The 15,924-nt window shown below is 38.0% G+C and overlaps 2 protein-coding genes and 1 pseudogene across 2 annotated transcripts; 2 read left to right on the forward strand and 1 right to left on the reverse strand.

Moving 5' to 3' along the window:
* Window positions 1-1,272: 1,272 nt before the first annotated feature.
* Window positions 1,273-3,720, forward strand: LOC113349342 (annotated as a pseudogene).
* Window positions 3,721-9,945: 6,225 nt separating this feature from the next.
* Window positions 9,946-10,588, reverse strand: LOC113349351 (serpin-ZX-like). Its single transcript, XM_026593326.1, has 2 exons — window positions 10,136-10,588; window positions 9,946-10,068 (listed from the first exon to the last, which is right to left on the reverse strand). Exons 1-2 carry the CDS (start codon window positions 10,586-10,588, stop codon window positions 9,946-9,948), a joined length of 576 nt encoding a protein of 191 aa, XP_026449111.1.
* A 2,275-nt stretch (window positions 10,589-12,863) lies between these two features.
* Window positions 12,864-15,356, forward strand: LOC113296965 (cyclin-D2-1-like). The gene is made up of 6 exons (XM_026545335.1): window positions 12,864-13,350; window positions 13,706-13,792; window positions 13,925-14,023; window positions 14,157-14,355; window positions 14,461-14,588; window positions 14,758-15,356. Exons 1-6 carry the CDS (start codon window positions 13,036-13,038, stop codon window positions 14,974-14,976), a joined length of 1,047 nt encoding a protein of 348 aa, XP_026401120.1. The 5' UTR covers window positions 12,864-13,035; the 3' UTR covers window positions 14,977-15,356.
* The last annotated feature ends 568 nt before the right edge of the window (window positions 15,357-15,924 follow it).

Genomic DNA, 15,924 nt, shown 5'->3' on the forward strand with positions numbered 1-15,924 from the left:
TATGCTCGCCCCTTCTTAATCCTGTAACTAGTTGGAGGATTAAGAAGTTTGGGTTACCTTTTGTTTCGATTTTAAGAAGATGAATTCCGCATTGCATTTAGGTGTTATGTAACTCGCCCCCAAGCGTATGGAGTGTCACGCAGCTCCCCCCAAAAGAGTTATTTTTGGACCATGAGGTGTTACATATCTCGTCCCCAAGTGATGGTCATCTATGGTGAAGTCATATGCAACTCGCCCCCATAAGACAGTGATCGTCATGTTGCTCAATGCTCGCACAAGGTTGTACAACCTTGCTGCATCTTGCTCGCGCATGAAATGATATTGAAAGATTTTTTGCTATCTGGAATTCGCGCAGGGGGCCAATCCCACTATTCCAGATTCGCGCAGAATTGAGATGTGTGCATCTTCACATGCCTTGGCACATGATAACGCTCGCCACATTGCAGGTGTCCCAGTGAACAAAAGTATGTATGATTATATGAAATGATGCAAAAATATGTAAATTGTATACGTACCATATTAAAAGTGTTATTGCGACTTCGTTTATGAGGTGATTAGGATGACCACTCACTAGTGGAGAATGAGATTTTAACCACTTTCTGGGCTTTGAAAAAACGACTTCCATGGGCCAGGGTAATTATATGATCTGTGAGACCCAGTTTTTTTTACAAGAAAATGGAAAACTTGTTTCTTTCACAGTCGTATTACGGGCGCGTATTTCCATAAAAATGCAGCCTTTCCATGACCTTGACAAACCACTGTGAGAGGCTGAATTTTCTATGAGAAAAAAATTGTAAAGGAAATTTCCCCATCTCTTTTTATTCACTCGGACTTCACAGCTACCGCATCTTCTTCTTCTTATCCATTCACTCACCACATCGATCTCTTTTAATCTCTCAGAATAACCTTGAATCTCAAATCCAGTTCATTTGTTCACCTTTCACTTTCACCAGAAATTTCTTGACATCATTCGATCTGAGAATAAAATTGACAAACCCTAGCCATCAACTAAAACCTAGTAAACCAAATCAATCACTCTCCATCCCCACCTCTCTCTCAATCTCTCTTATAATCTGTCTAATTAAACAACAAAAATAGCACTAAGATGTTACAGAAAAATAATTAGAGGATGTTGATGAAGACAGAAAAATCGTAAGGGATGATTTTACTATCTTATGGTTAGGGTTCCTTTCTTCTTTCAATTTTTTTACAATCCTTAGAGTTCTGATCGAGAAAAGATGATGACCACAAGTATAGTGATCTTGTGAAATAATGAAAACGGTAAGATTAACTATTAATCTCTATTTAGATTTGAACTCCGAACATTGAATTTAGAACTCGTTATCTTGGTTAAATTTAATTTTGAAAATCTGGATTTATTTGATTTCAATTTAATTTGATTTCAACTGGAATTAACATTGGGTTTGTTATATATGTTTACATAAGTTATGGTGTGAATATTGTAGTAAGTCATGGAAGAACCTGTTCTGCAACTTGGTCATAGTCTTCGAGAGTGATGAGAATCTCAATCTCACCGTAACAAATTGTGAGCTTTTCTAGCAAGGTAAGTGTTGATTCGTATATCTGTGATTTAATTTGAAATTTGTTGCCATAAGCATCAACATCAAGGTTTTAGTGTTTGATTTTTATTATCTCATGTGATGTGTAGGATCGAAGGCTAGATGAAAGGAATTTCGCAGATCCATCAACCTTAGTTCAATTTGATGTGGTATGTGCAGGAAGCAACAAAAAAACTAAAGGTTAAATTATATATGTTCAATTTAAGGTTACAAAATTGCAATTTTATTTGAGTTGAATCTATTAGTGTTTTTGGTTTAAATGGAGAAATTTATCAATTGAGTTTGATAATTTTGAGTTGAATCTGTTATTATGTAGGAAGTTACTGAATCTAGAGAAGAGTTTTGCTAGGATTCATGGGTTAAAACAGGTTATCGTTGGATAATATTCTGTTTTTCATTTCTTAAATTCATTTGGTTTGTTGTATTGCTACTTCATCTTCTAGGAGAAAAATCAAAAATGCATACATATAAACTGACCATTACTTTCTTTATTGCTGAAATCCCCAAAACTTCAAAAGTAAGAATGCAAAAGTAAGATAGGGTAGACTTGTAAAGCCTGAGGTAACTTGACTGAACCTTTCCTGTTTTGCAGAATTCTAGCTGTGTATCTCCCAACTATATGGTTCAGCAATCCGACATCAATGAGAAGATGAGGGTCATCCTAGTTGATTGGTTAATCGAGGTATACGAAATTTTGACATGATTTTCTATCTCCTAGAAAGGGTAAACAAAACATATGCTAAGCATCCTTCTTGGTTTGAATCTTGACAGGTGCATTATAAATTGAGCTCATGGATGAGACATTATTCCTTATGGTTAACATTATAGACATATTCTTAGCCCACCAAACTGTGGAATGAAAGAAACTTCAGTTGGTCGGAATTACAGCAATGCTTTTAGCATGCAAGTATGAGGAAGTTGTAGATGATCTTATTCTAATTTCTGACAAGGCTTATACAAGGAAGCAAGTTCTTTCTATGGTAAATGTTTCACTTCTAAGTCATATATCTCTTATCAAGTGTGTTTAGTTTTTCCCAGTTTCGACATTGTGATTCTAACACTGCAGAAACATGTTTAGCATCCTTAGTTTTACCCAGTTTCGACATTGTGATTCCAACACTGCATAAACATGTTTGCAAGAGAAATCGATAGTAAATACATTTCAATTCAATATGTCAGTTCCAACTTCATATGTATTTATGAAAAGATTCCTTAAAACGGCTCAGTCTGATAAGAAGGTTTGTATAGTTAGTCTTCCATCAGATTAAACTGTTGATCCATAGTATTTTATAACTTTTTATAGCTTGGATACTAACATATTTTCTGCATTTTGAACCAGCTTGAGCTTATCTCCTTTTTCTTGATCGATCTATCCTTGGTTGATCATGACATGCTTAGGTTACCACCATCTCTGTTAGCTGTTGCAGTCATCTACACTGCTCAGTTTACTTTTAACATGACTCGACATTGGAGTAAGACCACAGAGTGGCATTTATATTACTCAGAATATCAATTACAGTAAGTGATAACTTCTTCCTGAACACACCGAATTTCTTGTTTTTGCTTTGGACATTCGACAGGTAGTGCCATTGTTATGAATGTACACATTTAGCCGACATTTATGATTGTTTTTTTTTTACGAGAAGATAGTTAAGTGTTCTTAATTTTAATATATTGGGGTTTATCTCATGGTAGACATCGTCCATATATCAGATTCGTATTTTTTCTCCTAATTGAGAAACCATTTGTACTCCCCACTAAATATATACATTTTTTTTATCAAAGGATGGTTGCAGGTGGTTCTGGACTCGGAACAGTGATGGAGTGGAACACAAAGACTCCCTTGTAGTGTGTGAGAATTTAGTCATGTTCAGTGGGAAAGTAAATGAAATTCCTAAGGCTTCGCAGCAACCTACTGACTGGGTTGTTGAAGGAGACGACGGGGGGAACTGATATTGGGTCTTTCTGTTCTCCGCCTGGTGGTGGGAGAGATGGTGCTAGTGGTGGTGGTCATTCTGGGTCTGATTTGGGAAATAGGTCTTCGTCTAAAAGTTCTATATCAGCATCTATTGGTTCTTCAGGGGAAGTAGGAAGTAGTAAATCCAACTTTAACTTTGACACAGTTGAAGATTTGAGATAGTTGAAATTGTAAATTGAATTCACTATTCAATAAATTCACTATTCCATAAAAAATGAGTTTAAAGTCGCTATTATATTCAATTTCGAAGTCATTATTAATTAATTCCCGTTTTTAGTTTTTGATTCAGTTGAATCAGCTTTGGATTCAGCTGAATCAATATCAAATTTTTTTTTATGAAATATCATTAAAAAAAACTACTGTTTCTGTCAGTTTTTGTCTATCTACTGTTAAAGAAATTAGTTTTTTTAAAGAATTCAACTCTTTTCAGACACAGTAGTTTTGGAAAAAACCACTTCTAGAATTCAGCTGATGGACACAGTCGTTTTTAGTGATATTACTTCATGTCCTGACAGTAGTTTAACTTCCATTTTCCACTAGTGACTGGTTATGTTGATGTTTTCCAGCGACGACGTCTAATGTTGGTGCCTTAGCGTCTCAGCTTGACTTGTAAACTAGATCTGTCTGCGGGACTGGAAAGCACCAGTTGAATCATAACTGGATTGAAGACAGTTGTCATGGAATTGTATTTCAGAAGCTGTGATCAGCTGAACTATGACAGCTATAAGTAAAACTGGACTGAAGTAGTTGCTGAGAAACCGAACTACAGAAGTTCGATCGTATTGGACTGAAGCAGTTGTGAGGAAAACTGTACTGATACAGTGTTGAGGAAAACCGAACTACAACAGTTCTATCAACTGGATTGTAGTAATTATACAAAAAATGACTGCGGTAGTTCGATCAACTGGACTGCAGTATTTGCTGAGGAACTGGACTACAACAGCTCGATCAACTGGACTGTAGTACTGCGAAAAAGGACTGCAGCAACTCGATCAACTGGACTGCAGTATTTTCTGCGGAACTATACTACAACAGCTCGATCAACTGGACTGTAGCAGTTATGATCATCACCGAACATAAGTTCCTTGATATTTAAAAATCTACACGACAGACACGAACTTTTCATGTTGTGGACTTAAATCGACACAACATCAATCATTGAGGATTTCGTTATGGCTTCATATGGTGATTTAAAATGCGCCCATCTTCGATGTCGCCGTTCCAATCTCAAAAAATAATTTTTTCTTTAAACGTTTGAAATTTCGCCTTCGTGATGTTGGAAACTGGCATACGATCTCAACGGGCCGAAAATTACTCCGTTTGGACGCACGGAGAAGAAGTTATCGAAGAAACAAAATTGGTCGGTGAGCGCCTTGCTCCAAACATGTTGATGACGTGATTGTACCAAAAATTTTATTCTCCAATTGTAAAATTTTTACCTTCATGATGTAGGATATCGAAATGCGATCGCAACGAGCCAAAAATCATCCAATTCGGACGTCATATGAAGTAGATATAAAGAAGCAAGATCGATGACCAAGCCCAAAACTGGGTCTAGTTGGCTAAGCCCACAAAGTGGGGCCGAAAAATCCTCAAGCTAAGTAAATTGAGGCTGAAAAATCCATCGAGTCAATAGCTTGGCTCGGCTGGCGGCTTGGTTTGACTGAGTTGGCTCGCTTGGCTCGGCTGGGACGGAAATATCCTCCAGTTCAATCCATCGGGGAGTAAATATCCAGGGACAACGAAACTAAACTGCACCGTGATGCGCTGAATCAGGGCTACAATATTAAGTTAGAACGTGCTACACTGAATCGGAGCTACGAGAATAAGTTGCATCACGCTACACTGGATCGGGGCTACAGAATTAAGTTGCGTCGTGCTACACCGAAGAAGCGTTGTCTGCCGCCGCCGTCGCCATCCGCCGCCGTCGACCACCCTTGTCGCCGCCAGGAAAGCTGCCGGGCATGACCGCTGGTCAAGGCCGCCGGTTAGGGCGGTCGGGTGGAGCCGCCGGTTGTCTGCTGCTGTCATCATCGCCGGAGAGGATGAAATTTCCGACAACCTGCTGCTGATGGTGACGATGACGTCACACAGATGTCATAACGAAAAATGTTGATGTCGTCCTCTAACGGTAACATAATATTCTCGGTATATGTTGACGTTGTGTCCTGCTGACGTGGAACATCAGTGTTGACGTGGCAGTTTTTGGTTGGTTCTGGGTTGCTGAGTGGCCTTTCTCTGCTGATGTGGCGCTGCTGACTCAGACTGCCTTGCTGAAATTTGATGTATCACAGAACATCAAAGTTTGATGTTTCAAAAGCATCGAAGGCTGATATACGCAGCTCATCGAAATTTGATGAAATAGGAAACATCGAAATTTTCCAAAGTATTGATGTTTGATGTACTGCAGAGCATCGAAGTTTGATATACCACAGAGCATCGAAGGTCGATATACGCAGACATCGAAGTTTGATGTAACTTGAAGCATCGAAATTTTCCAGATGCTGGACGGAATTGAGATCGGCCGCCGGACTACCGGGCTTTGCCGCCGACTTTATTTTTTTTTCTTTTTTTTCTTTGATTGAAAGTTTTCGCCACGCCTTTCTGAACTGTTGCCTTTGATATTGCAACGGCTGGTAGAAGTGTTATCTTTGTTGTCTGCCTTTTGCAACAGTTTCGTGTACTATTGCCTTTTCTCCTAAATCTTTTTTTGCAACAGCTTTCTGTTTTTCTTCTTTTTCCTCGGACTTTTAGCAACGGTTCTAGGGAATGTTGTTGTTTCTCATGGACCTTTCACCATGGTTTTGCTACACTTTTGTGGACTTTTCTGGAATTTTTTGAGATGCTTTTCTGGAGGTTTTTTCTTGGGTATTCAACCGCCTAGAGATGTAGGCAACTTGAGAACCTTGCGATCATGATGGTAGTGATTTTGACGTACCACAACTCGAACATGTGGACATTGCGTTATTTGAGAAGCAATTTTTTCCAACTTTGGACTTGAATATGCTGCGGATCGAACATCCTGGCAACAATCTTAGAATTCTTTCCAATGAGTCGGTCTTGGTGGCCTCTGACTATGAAGCTGGACTGCAATAACTGTGATTAACTGGACTGCAGCAGCTGCGATCCGCTGGACTGCAGTGATTGAAATCAAAACTGGATCCAGCCATGCTGCGGATCGATATCCAGCAACAATTTTGATGATGTTTTTACGCCATATTTTACCGTGGACCGAACGCTCTGACAATAGTTTTAACAACCCTTGTAGTGGTAAGGTTGGATGCTTTCCAAAGGTAATAGTTTACGAAAAGCTCGAACTGCGAATCTGGACTGCAGCAGTTGCGATCAACTGGACTGCAGTAACTGCGATTAACTGGACTGCAACAGCTGCGGTCAGCTTGACTGCAGTGATTTCGATCAGAATTGGACTGCAGCAGTTTCGATCAACTGGACTGCAACGGTAATTGTTGAAGGCATCCAAACCGGAAATTTCTGGATTTTTTTAAGAGGTTTTTTCCTAGGGTTTTTTCCCCGTTTTACAGCAAAAAGATCCTTGGCGGAAATTGCGACGAACTTTTGACCCTATCATGTTGCGGATCGAACATCCTACAACAATTTTGATGGTGTTTCACTACATCTTTTGCCGCGGACCGGGCGTCCTGGCAACATTTTCATCGGACTTTGTAGTGATGCGATTTTCAGTGGTTTCAGAAGGTAATAGCTTCAGCAAATCTGAAACAGCCAATCTGGTTTGCAGCAGTTGTGATCAACTGGACTGCAGTATCTGCAATTATATGGTCAACAACAGCTGCGATCAGCTGGACTGCGACTATTACGATCAAACTGGGTTGCAGCAGTTACGATCAACTGGACTGCAACAGTGATTTTTCACGACGTTCAAACAGCTTTTTCACGGACATGATTTTAAAGCATTCTGTACAACTTTTATCAATGGGAAAACATGATTCATTTTCTCGTAATCCCCTTAGTCGGCGCCAATTTTTGTACCCAAAATTACTTTTGGGCACGAAACACGATGTAATCGATGATTTGGTATGTATTTTTGGTTAGGAGACGAATTGAAGAACAAAGAATGAGCCACGGGTTTTAACGTGGTTCGGCATGGTTTGTCTACACCCACGGGTGAATCCCCTTGGGGAGAATTGTTTTATTGATAATAGAATTACAGTCTATTTTTTTCAGTATTGGCCACCCACCCCCTCTATCAAGGCATCTCTATTTATACAGTTTTAATAACTAATTTCGATATAGATTTAAATGGCATTAATATGCCCTGCAACCAATTCTGCATGAAACTACTGGAATTAACTCTACATGCTTCCATCTTCAATTCTGCATGAAACTGCTGGAATTAACTCTGCATGCCTTCATCTTCAATTCTGCATGAAACTGCTCATTTATGTCTCCATGATGAATTCTGCATGAAACTGCTCATTCATGCCTCCATGATAAATTCTGCATGAAACTGCTCATTCATGCTTCCATGATAAATTATGCATGCTGGCAGACTGGATTGATGGTTGACAGGCACAATGGCTGGCAGTATGGATGGACGATGGTTGGCAGACTGGATCAGTTGCACGGGTAGAGACTGGTTGACAGTGCGATAGAATACTTAGCTGGGAATTGGTTGGCCGCACCGCTGGCAACATGAATGGAAACTAGATGGCAGCACCATTGGCAACATGGTCTTGACATTGACTGATGGTTGACTTTGACCGTTGATCGGTTGTTGACTTTTCCATTGATCTTGATCATTGATCGGGAGTTGACTTTGACCATTGACCGGGTGTTGACTTTGACCATTGACCGGTCATTGATTTTATGTAATACTGGTCAGGCTGGTGGGCTACTTCGGTTGACTGGTTAGCGGGCTTGGATGAGGGCCAATAGATGATTCAAGTACCAATTTGGCTCATTATGTGGCATTTTTACTTATGGTACAAACAGATACATTAAAACTATAGGATATGGGTTAGTAAATCAGTTAGTATGATTAAGTTACGTGTTGCGTAAATTTAGTAATGTAATAGGATGCAAACTAAACCTACGTGCAAAATTCTCAATGTTTGCAGTTAACTACATGAACTATAACCTACGTCATTTGTTGCTTACTTACAAATGCAACCATGAGTATATCAGTGATCAGTCTATATTTTAGTTTGCAGGAAAAAATGATAGCAAAGATTTTTGGACTAACCGGGCACAAATAGACTTAATGATCATCTCAAAGAACACATGATGGGCCTCACATGTGGTTGAAGGAAGTTATTAAATATTACAACAAAATGAGGTGATCTTGGCTGAAAAAATGGTGTTTATGAACATGCAAACCAACATGTAATTTTTTTATTTTGCAGTTGAATAACCTACTTGCTGCTTACAAGTATCCACTTTAAATTGATACTTTTATATCATTTTGCAGGTTGCGAGATTATCTTGCAAATCCCACCCTGCCCAAATGTTAAGTTGAAATAGAAAATAGTTTGAAGGTAACTACCATTTTAGAATTTTATGAAATATGGCTTTTATAGATGCTTATTACAATGGAAGTGTAGGTCGAACAAATCAAAAGTGAAAAACAGATAGGTGTTAGAATAGCTTTTAGAGATTGAATTTAGTGATCATCGTTTATGTATTCCACAGAATTTACTGGATGGACTACAAATATGAAACGTCAATTGAAGGATGTTGATGGGACATAAAAGATCTTGACCCCTGAAGTGTATGCGGACATTTCTCTTCTTCGCCCCATTAATCCTTATATGAATTATTTTTGGTCAATTTGTTGTCTTACCCTTTTGGATGCTATTAAGAACTTGAAATGTGTCTTTTCTATTAAATGTTGCTTGCACAGATTATGAATTGGCTGCATGATCGTGTAGTAGTAGCTGATCATAAGATTTGATTAGTCAGGGGATAAAATGATTTGTCTATTCATCTAATTGTTACCTTACATTTCTGTCATTCTTTCAGATATTTAAGCGATGGAAAATGTTCCTCACAGCCTTAGAATCATCGAGCAATCTTGACTTCAGCAGTGGATTGATACCAAAATAGATGGCAGTCAACAACCCTTGCTCGATTTTGATAGTTAATTTTTTTTTATGCTGACAAGTTCCGAACTCAGGTCACCCGTGTCGTCACCCAAGGACTTTGACAGTTGATTCGTACTACAGTGGATGACAGACAACAGTCCAGTCTCTGTTGAAGCCGTAGAATAATTTATGTAAACTTTTTTAATCAAAAGTTGGATTCCTAAGTCTTAATGTTTACCAGTGCAGAACAAGTAAATGCAATGAGATTATATTTTTTTTCCAGAACTGCTTATATGTGTCGCATGTGCCTGCATTTATTTTTTACAAACTATTTAACAGAACTGTTAGCAACGCGCAATCTTAGGTTCAAGTAGCAGGCATACGGCAGGCGCATCGCGCTTGCGGTTTCACTAGTGCTAAATAATATAATTATATAATTTGTATAGTCTATCTATATGCAGAGAAACACAGTGAAAAACAATAGTGAATACAAAAGAGTAACGATTTTCGTTGCTTACCCTATTTATGAAATCCACAGTCTCGGCTTTTTCTTTATAAACTATGTTTGTAACTTCTTTGAACGAAGGTTTAAGAGGAGAAGATTTGTCGACCCAAACACCGCCAACGAAAGACAGTTGAGCTCCTGCTTTGCTAAAAGAGTCGATGAGTTTAGAATTCAGCGAGTGTAGATGGTCGAGGCTTTCACAGTTGAGAAAGCCTAATATCTCTTTTAAAGTTTCAGCACTTGCTCCAACAGCTAGTAAACCCAAAGCAATGTCTATTGAGAACGGAGAGAATACAAAATTCTTGTTCTTCGACTCGTTCAACCAGATGTCTCTAACGAGCTTCATACCTGAATTGCCAGTTTTTATACTCTCTTTTGGTGGCTTAGGTTCTTTTACGCTTTTTCTTCTTGGTGATCCATGATTTTTGAAAGATGGTGCGCTGACTTTTAACTTTTCCTCTTCCATGTCTACCAGAATAGAGAAACCTTAGAAAACTACGTTAGAGATTTACACATGTAAATATACATAGATTTACTTGCTCAAACAGAGATGCACAAAACTTGTTCCAAAAGTTATGCCACGAAGATGGAAAGATTTAGAGCTACACAAGACCCGCCCAACTTACCGAATCCGCCCGTACCCGCTAAGCCCGTGTGTTTTTAATCCGTACCCGTCCGTTATGGGTGCGGGTTGGTTATGAAAATAAAAACCCGCTATAGTTGGGTTGGTAGTTGGTATTAGCTAAAACCTGCCCGAACCCGCTCGAAAAAACCCGCTAAATATACACCATTGATAAAACTAATCCTAGTACGCTAGTACTTGTTTAAGCTTAACAACGAAGACTTATGTTTATGGTTTGATTTTTTAAGTAATTAAGAACTTAAGTAAGAAGTATGTTTAAACTTTAAAACATGTGTGTGTGAATGATCATTGAATATAAAGCAGGTACAGATATAAACACTACAGATGAAAAACTTGCAGAAAATATTGAACTACAATCTGAAGCGAGTTTAAGTGGGTTTAAACCTGAACCCGACCGACCCGTAGCGGGCGGGTCAAAAACTCGCCCGATGTTTGTGGATGCAGGGTTGGTTATGAAAATAAAAACCCGCTATAGTTGGGTTGTTAGTTGGTATTAGCTAAAATCTGACCCGCCCGACCCACGTGCATCTCTAGAAAGATTTGAGGTTTGGACCCTAGTGGAAGCTGGTTACAGGCTTTAAAAATGTATTCAGCATTTCAGCCCAAAAAATTTTGGACGCCGGGCCTGAGTTATCAAGGTTCACAAGTTCACAAAAAAATTGCTAAGAACATGGCATGGCGGCAGCAGCCAGGGAAGGAAAAGGACTCTTGGTAAACCACACGTGTAATCGTGGTTGCACTATTCTTTTGTCCAGTCGAGACATACATACAGTTGTTCTGTTGTCTTTTCTGGGCGTTATATTTTAACAGCTGTTGAGCAGGCGAGGATTCACCAAAGGCACTCTCACGTTAGATAATGGCCACATTCAAAATGAATAAAGATACGTGTAAGAATCTAAGGATCGCATAGTGGATAGTTCTGGAATCTTGTTCGTTCATCAAAAAGGAGGCATCGATTTCCTCAGTCACGTCCCCAATCCCCAGTCCCCACATCAATAATCTTTTTCATGTTTGCGTAACCGACCCATGAAGCATACGTAACATCATCGGGATTTCATTTGCTCTTGGTTTGAGGAAGATGTATAAGCATAATATTCATGATTTTTCCTACAACATCTTGAAATTTCAACAAGAAAATCATGTTTTTGTGCAGAGAAAGATAATATGGGTTAGTAATTATAGATACGGGTTTCCGATTCCATCCGTTTTGGGAGCAAAAAGAAGAGTATAATTTGCTACTTGTTCTTTTATATATGAAGTGGTCCAATCTCTAGCTAAACCAAGTAAAAGGGACAAGTCCTTTTGATAAATGATAAAGAGTTCTTGTTTTTACCAGTTTCATGTCTCGTACAAATGGATGTAAAAGCTTTCCATTGGATCTTGAAGGTAACATCGTGCTAATAATCTATAGTATTCACCCACTGACCCATTTCCACCAATATTGTGAAAGAGAAGTTGGACCCATTAATTTTATAGCAGACGCCAGACAACCAGAATAATCACCTCGTTTAAACCCTATCATCAGACAATTACAAGTCAACTAAGTGTAAAACTTGTCACCATTTAACTAAATCTTAACAGTCGTTGGCTCTTAGCTAGCTAGTTGTTAGTTAGGAGTCTGGAATGCGGGTTCCAAATCTTCAAGGTAGATAACCTAGGGTTTAATGCATATACTGGTTCTAACTTTTTGTTGGAATGAATGTCATAATGTTCAAGTTCAGTTCTTATCGTAAGAAAAGTAACAAGTCAGTAACTAACTTGTCATTTTTCCGAAATCTGTTTCTCGGTAACAAAAATGATCTAAAACCATGGTATATTGAATTTCTTTTATCGAATCATAAGATATATGATGAAGAGCTTGGTAGGTCAATTAAGCAAGTTTGAGCTTGTACCACGTTAAATTTGCGTGTGTTGTGAACTTGTGAGATTATTTACCATAAATCTTGCATTGTCGGATCTCTGAAACTGACAAGTTTATGACTGAATTATTACTGCTAATTGGGGGTTGATACGTAAATTTTTACTTGGTTAATTGTTAATTGACTTGCTTTTCTCCATTTTGTCCATTCTTTTTCTTTTCTTACATAACCCCGTCCTTGCTGCTCTCACTCGCACACACGCACACTCTCTCTCTACCTCCTTCCCCTCATGAAAGTTAAAGAAGAAAAACCCATTTCATCCACAATATCTAATGAGTAATTGGAGATGAGATTTCAGATGCAGAGAAACTTTTAAGATCCTTACTTCCTTATACAAGTTTTTTATAATTTATGGCCCCCAATCTTCTTTGTGCAGAAGAGAGCATTATCTGCTTTAATGATGATGTTGTTGATGATATTAACATAAACAATGATTATGAGCTTGGGGAAGCTCTTTCTGAACAACTAGAACATCAAACCCATAATCAAAATCTTAACTTTTTACATGGGGATGGGTTTTCCGTTGAGTATCAGAGTGAAGCGGATTTAGTTTTGATGTTTCAGAGAGAACCTTTTCATCTGCCAAGAGATGATTACTTTAAGAGATTGCAGAATGGAGAGGTGGATTTAAAGATCAGAAGTGATACTATTGATTGGATTGGGAAGGTAATCATTTCATTCCTCGTGTATTTTTCTTTGGATTAATATAGTTTCCTCAAATGGGTCTCTTTAATAAAGATTTAGTCTTGGGGTTTGATAATCTGATACTTCTTAATGGTTTCTATTAAATGGTTGTTGAGCTTTTAGATTCATTTCCTTTTTAGTGTTTTCTTCTTAATCTGTAACAATTTGATGACTTTGCCCCAAACTTTGATGCCTATAAACTGTATGATATGTTGATCTAAAGATCTGACAATTTTGTTATATTGCTGGGAATTTCTACGTTGTGTTGTTTGTTCTGATTGTGTTTTTGTTTCTCCATTACGATGATGTTTAAGGTTGTTGTATTTGTGTTTTACAGGTTCATGGGTATCACAATTTTGGACCTTTGAGTGCGTATTTATCGGTAAATTACTTGGATAGGTTCCTTTCGGCGTATGAGCTTCCTGTAAGTTGCAAAACTAATGGACCCAGTATGCATTAACACTCATTTCTTCGTTAGAATAAACTTATTCCATGTTGGGTTGAATTGCTGATTGGGGTCTCATTGTGTTGTTGCTGTATGTGTTTCCTTTGTTAGAGGGATAAGTCATGGATGATGCAGTTGTTAGCTGTGGCTTGTTTGTCCATAGCAGCTAAAATGGAGGAGACGGAATTGATATTATCTTTAGATTTGCAGGTAGAAAAAGCTCTAACTGTTGATTGCATTGTCTTTTGCACAATGAAACCAAACACTGCACTTTGAATGCTAGAACTTGATCGGCATTTTCTTTGTGTTCTGATAGTTTTAATGGGACTTGGGTTGTGCGCAGGTTTGCGAACCCGAATTCATTTTTGAAGCTAAAACTATTCAAAGAATGGAACTTCTAGTGCTAAGTACATTGAATTGGAGAATGCAATCAGTGACCCCTTTCACATTCATAGACTACTTCCTCACAAAGATTAATGGTGGTCAACCTTCAAGATTTTTAATCTCTCAATCATTTGCACTTATTTTAAGCACACTTAGAGGTCTGTGTCTTTCCCAGTTATCAGTCTTCCACCAAAAACAAACTCAAATACTCCAATTGCAGAAAACTGAATTGTGTGAAAATTGTTGGTTGGAACTGATTTCAGGGATCAACTTCTTCGAATTCAAGCCTTCTGAATTAGCTGCAGCAGTGGCGATATATGTATCATTGGGCGGGATTGAGGCAATGCAGCTTGAGAGGTCTGCATTTGGTTTCATCCAACATATAAATAAGGTAAACTTGGTTGCAACTCATCTAAATTTTTTTGCTCTGTTGCTTTCTTTTGCAATAACTTAGATTACGGTATATTCAAACATAACTTCCGTGAATTCCCCCAATAATCCAAAGTATGATCAAACATAACTTATGTGTATCCTCATAGGTTTCTCACCCCTGTTTACAGGAGAAATTGTTGAAGTGCCTTGGTATGATCCAAGGGGTGTCACTCGTAAATGAGTCTTTTAAGATTGAAGGTATCTCAGGCTCATCTGTACCCCAAAGTCCTAATGGGGTATTAGATATTACATCCTTGAGCTATAAAAGTGATGATTCGATCGAAGGTTCAAGTGCAAATTTCATTCAAACCAGTCAAGATTCTTCAAAGAGGAGGAGACTGAAATGAGGTGAGAAGGCAGAGGAGGAGAAGAGTTCACTTCTCACAAATATATCAACATATTCAATTTGATAAGCAACACAAGTTTTGGCAATTGATGTAAGAGGAAGAAAGGTAAGTAATTTTTGCAAACAATAACTGTTGAGTTACGAAGGAAATGAACAGTTCTTTTCGATGCATATTTACTTATTTAGGAAGTTTATAATGAAAACAACATAGAGTACTACATGTTTTTGTCAAATCATAAGAGCTGTTTTTATACAGACATGGTGGGAGGAATAATTGACATCCCCCTAAAGTATCTGATTAGGAGAATAAACACACTAATGTTGCTTTTGTCTCCCAAAAATGGAATAATAAGCAATTGAAAAAAAATATACAAAATTGAATTATATAAATATGGTTATGAATTTTGATTTTTATCTTGTTCTCGTTTCTTCTTTTATTTCATTCTTCTTGTTGAGAAATTTGTGGAGAAGGAAAGAGTGGAATTAGTTTCCAGGAAAAAGGAATCTAGAGGTCCCTGACAGAAAAAGAACCAAATTTAGGAGACAGATAAATACAAGGAGGTCTTGGTTATTGATAGTTATGTGGGTGTGTTAAGGGATATTCACGGGATAAAATAACCAAGTTACCCGTTTATTAAGATAGTTGGGTTATTTATTTGTTACTGTATGTATTGCAGTAACAGTCTGATTTAGATTTTTGGTTCACACTACTTGGAATTCAGGAGTCTGAACCTGAACAATTAGGTATCCTGTAAACCTGTAAAGTTTTATGGGGATTTTAATAAAGTGCCACACTTCCAATTTGCAGTTTAAGAAAATGCCACCGTTTTTTCAGAGTTTATTTAATGCCACACGTTTGATCTTTTCCATCCAAAAAAATTGTTGCTATCAGTTAGTGCATAGGTGGCATTTATCCAGCTTAGTAAAAGACATATACACCCTCAAATCT

The sequence above is a fragment of the Papaver somniferum genome, chromosome 1 (assembly GCF_003573695.1).
Source record: "Papaver somniferum cultivar HN1 chromosome 1, ASM357369v1, whole genome shotgun sequence".
Lineage (NCBI taxonomy): Eukaryota > Viridiplantae > Streptophyta > Magnoliopsida > Ranunculales > Papaveraceae > Papaver > Papaver somniferum.

What these genes read in the sequence shown, in the direction of transcription:
- LOC113349351 (XM_026593326.1), bottom strand. Translation starts at nt 10,588, where the DNA reads ATGGAAGAGGAAAAGTTAAAAGTCAGCGCACCATCTTTCAAAAATCAT. An exon ending in CTGTGGATTTCATAAATAGG is followed by an intron (nt 10,069 to 10,135) that starts GTAAGCAACGAA and finishes CTCTGCATATAG; the next exon opens with ATAGACTATACAAATTATAT.
- LOC113296965 (XM_026545335.1), top strand. Translation starts at nt 13,036, where the DNA reads ATGGCCCCCAATCTTCTTTGTGCAGAAGAGAGCATTATCTGCTTTAAT. An exon ending in CTATTGATTGGATTGGGAAG is followed by an intron (nt 13,351 to 13,705) that starts GTAATCATTTCA and finishes TGTGTTTTACAG; the next exon opens with GTTCATGGGTATCACAATTT. An exon ending in TATTTTAAGCACACTTAGAG is followed by an intron (nt 14,356 to 14,460) that starts GTCTGTGTCTTT and finishes AACTGATTTCAG; the next exon opens with GGATCAACTTCTTCGAATTC.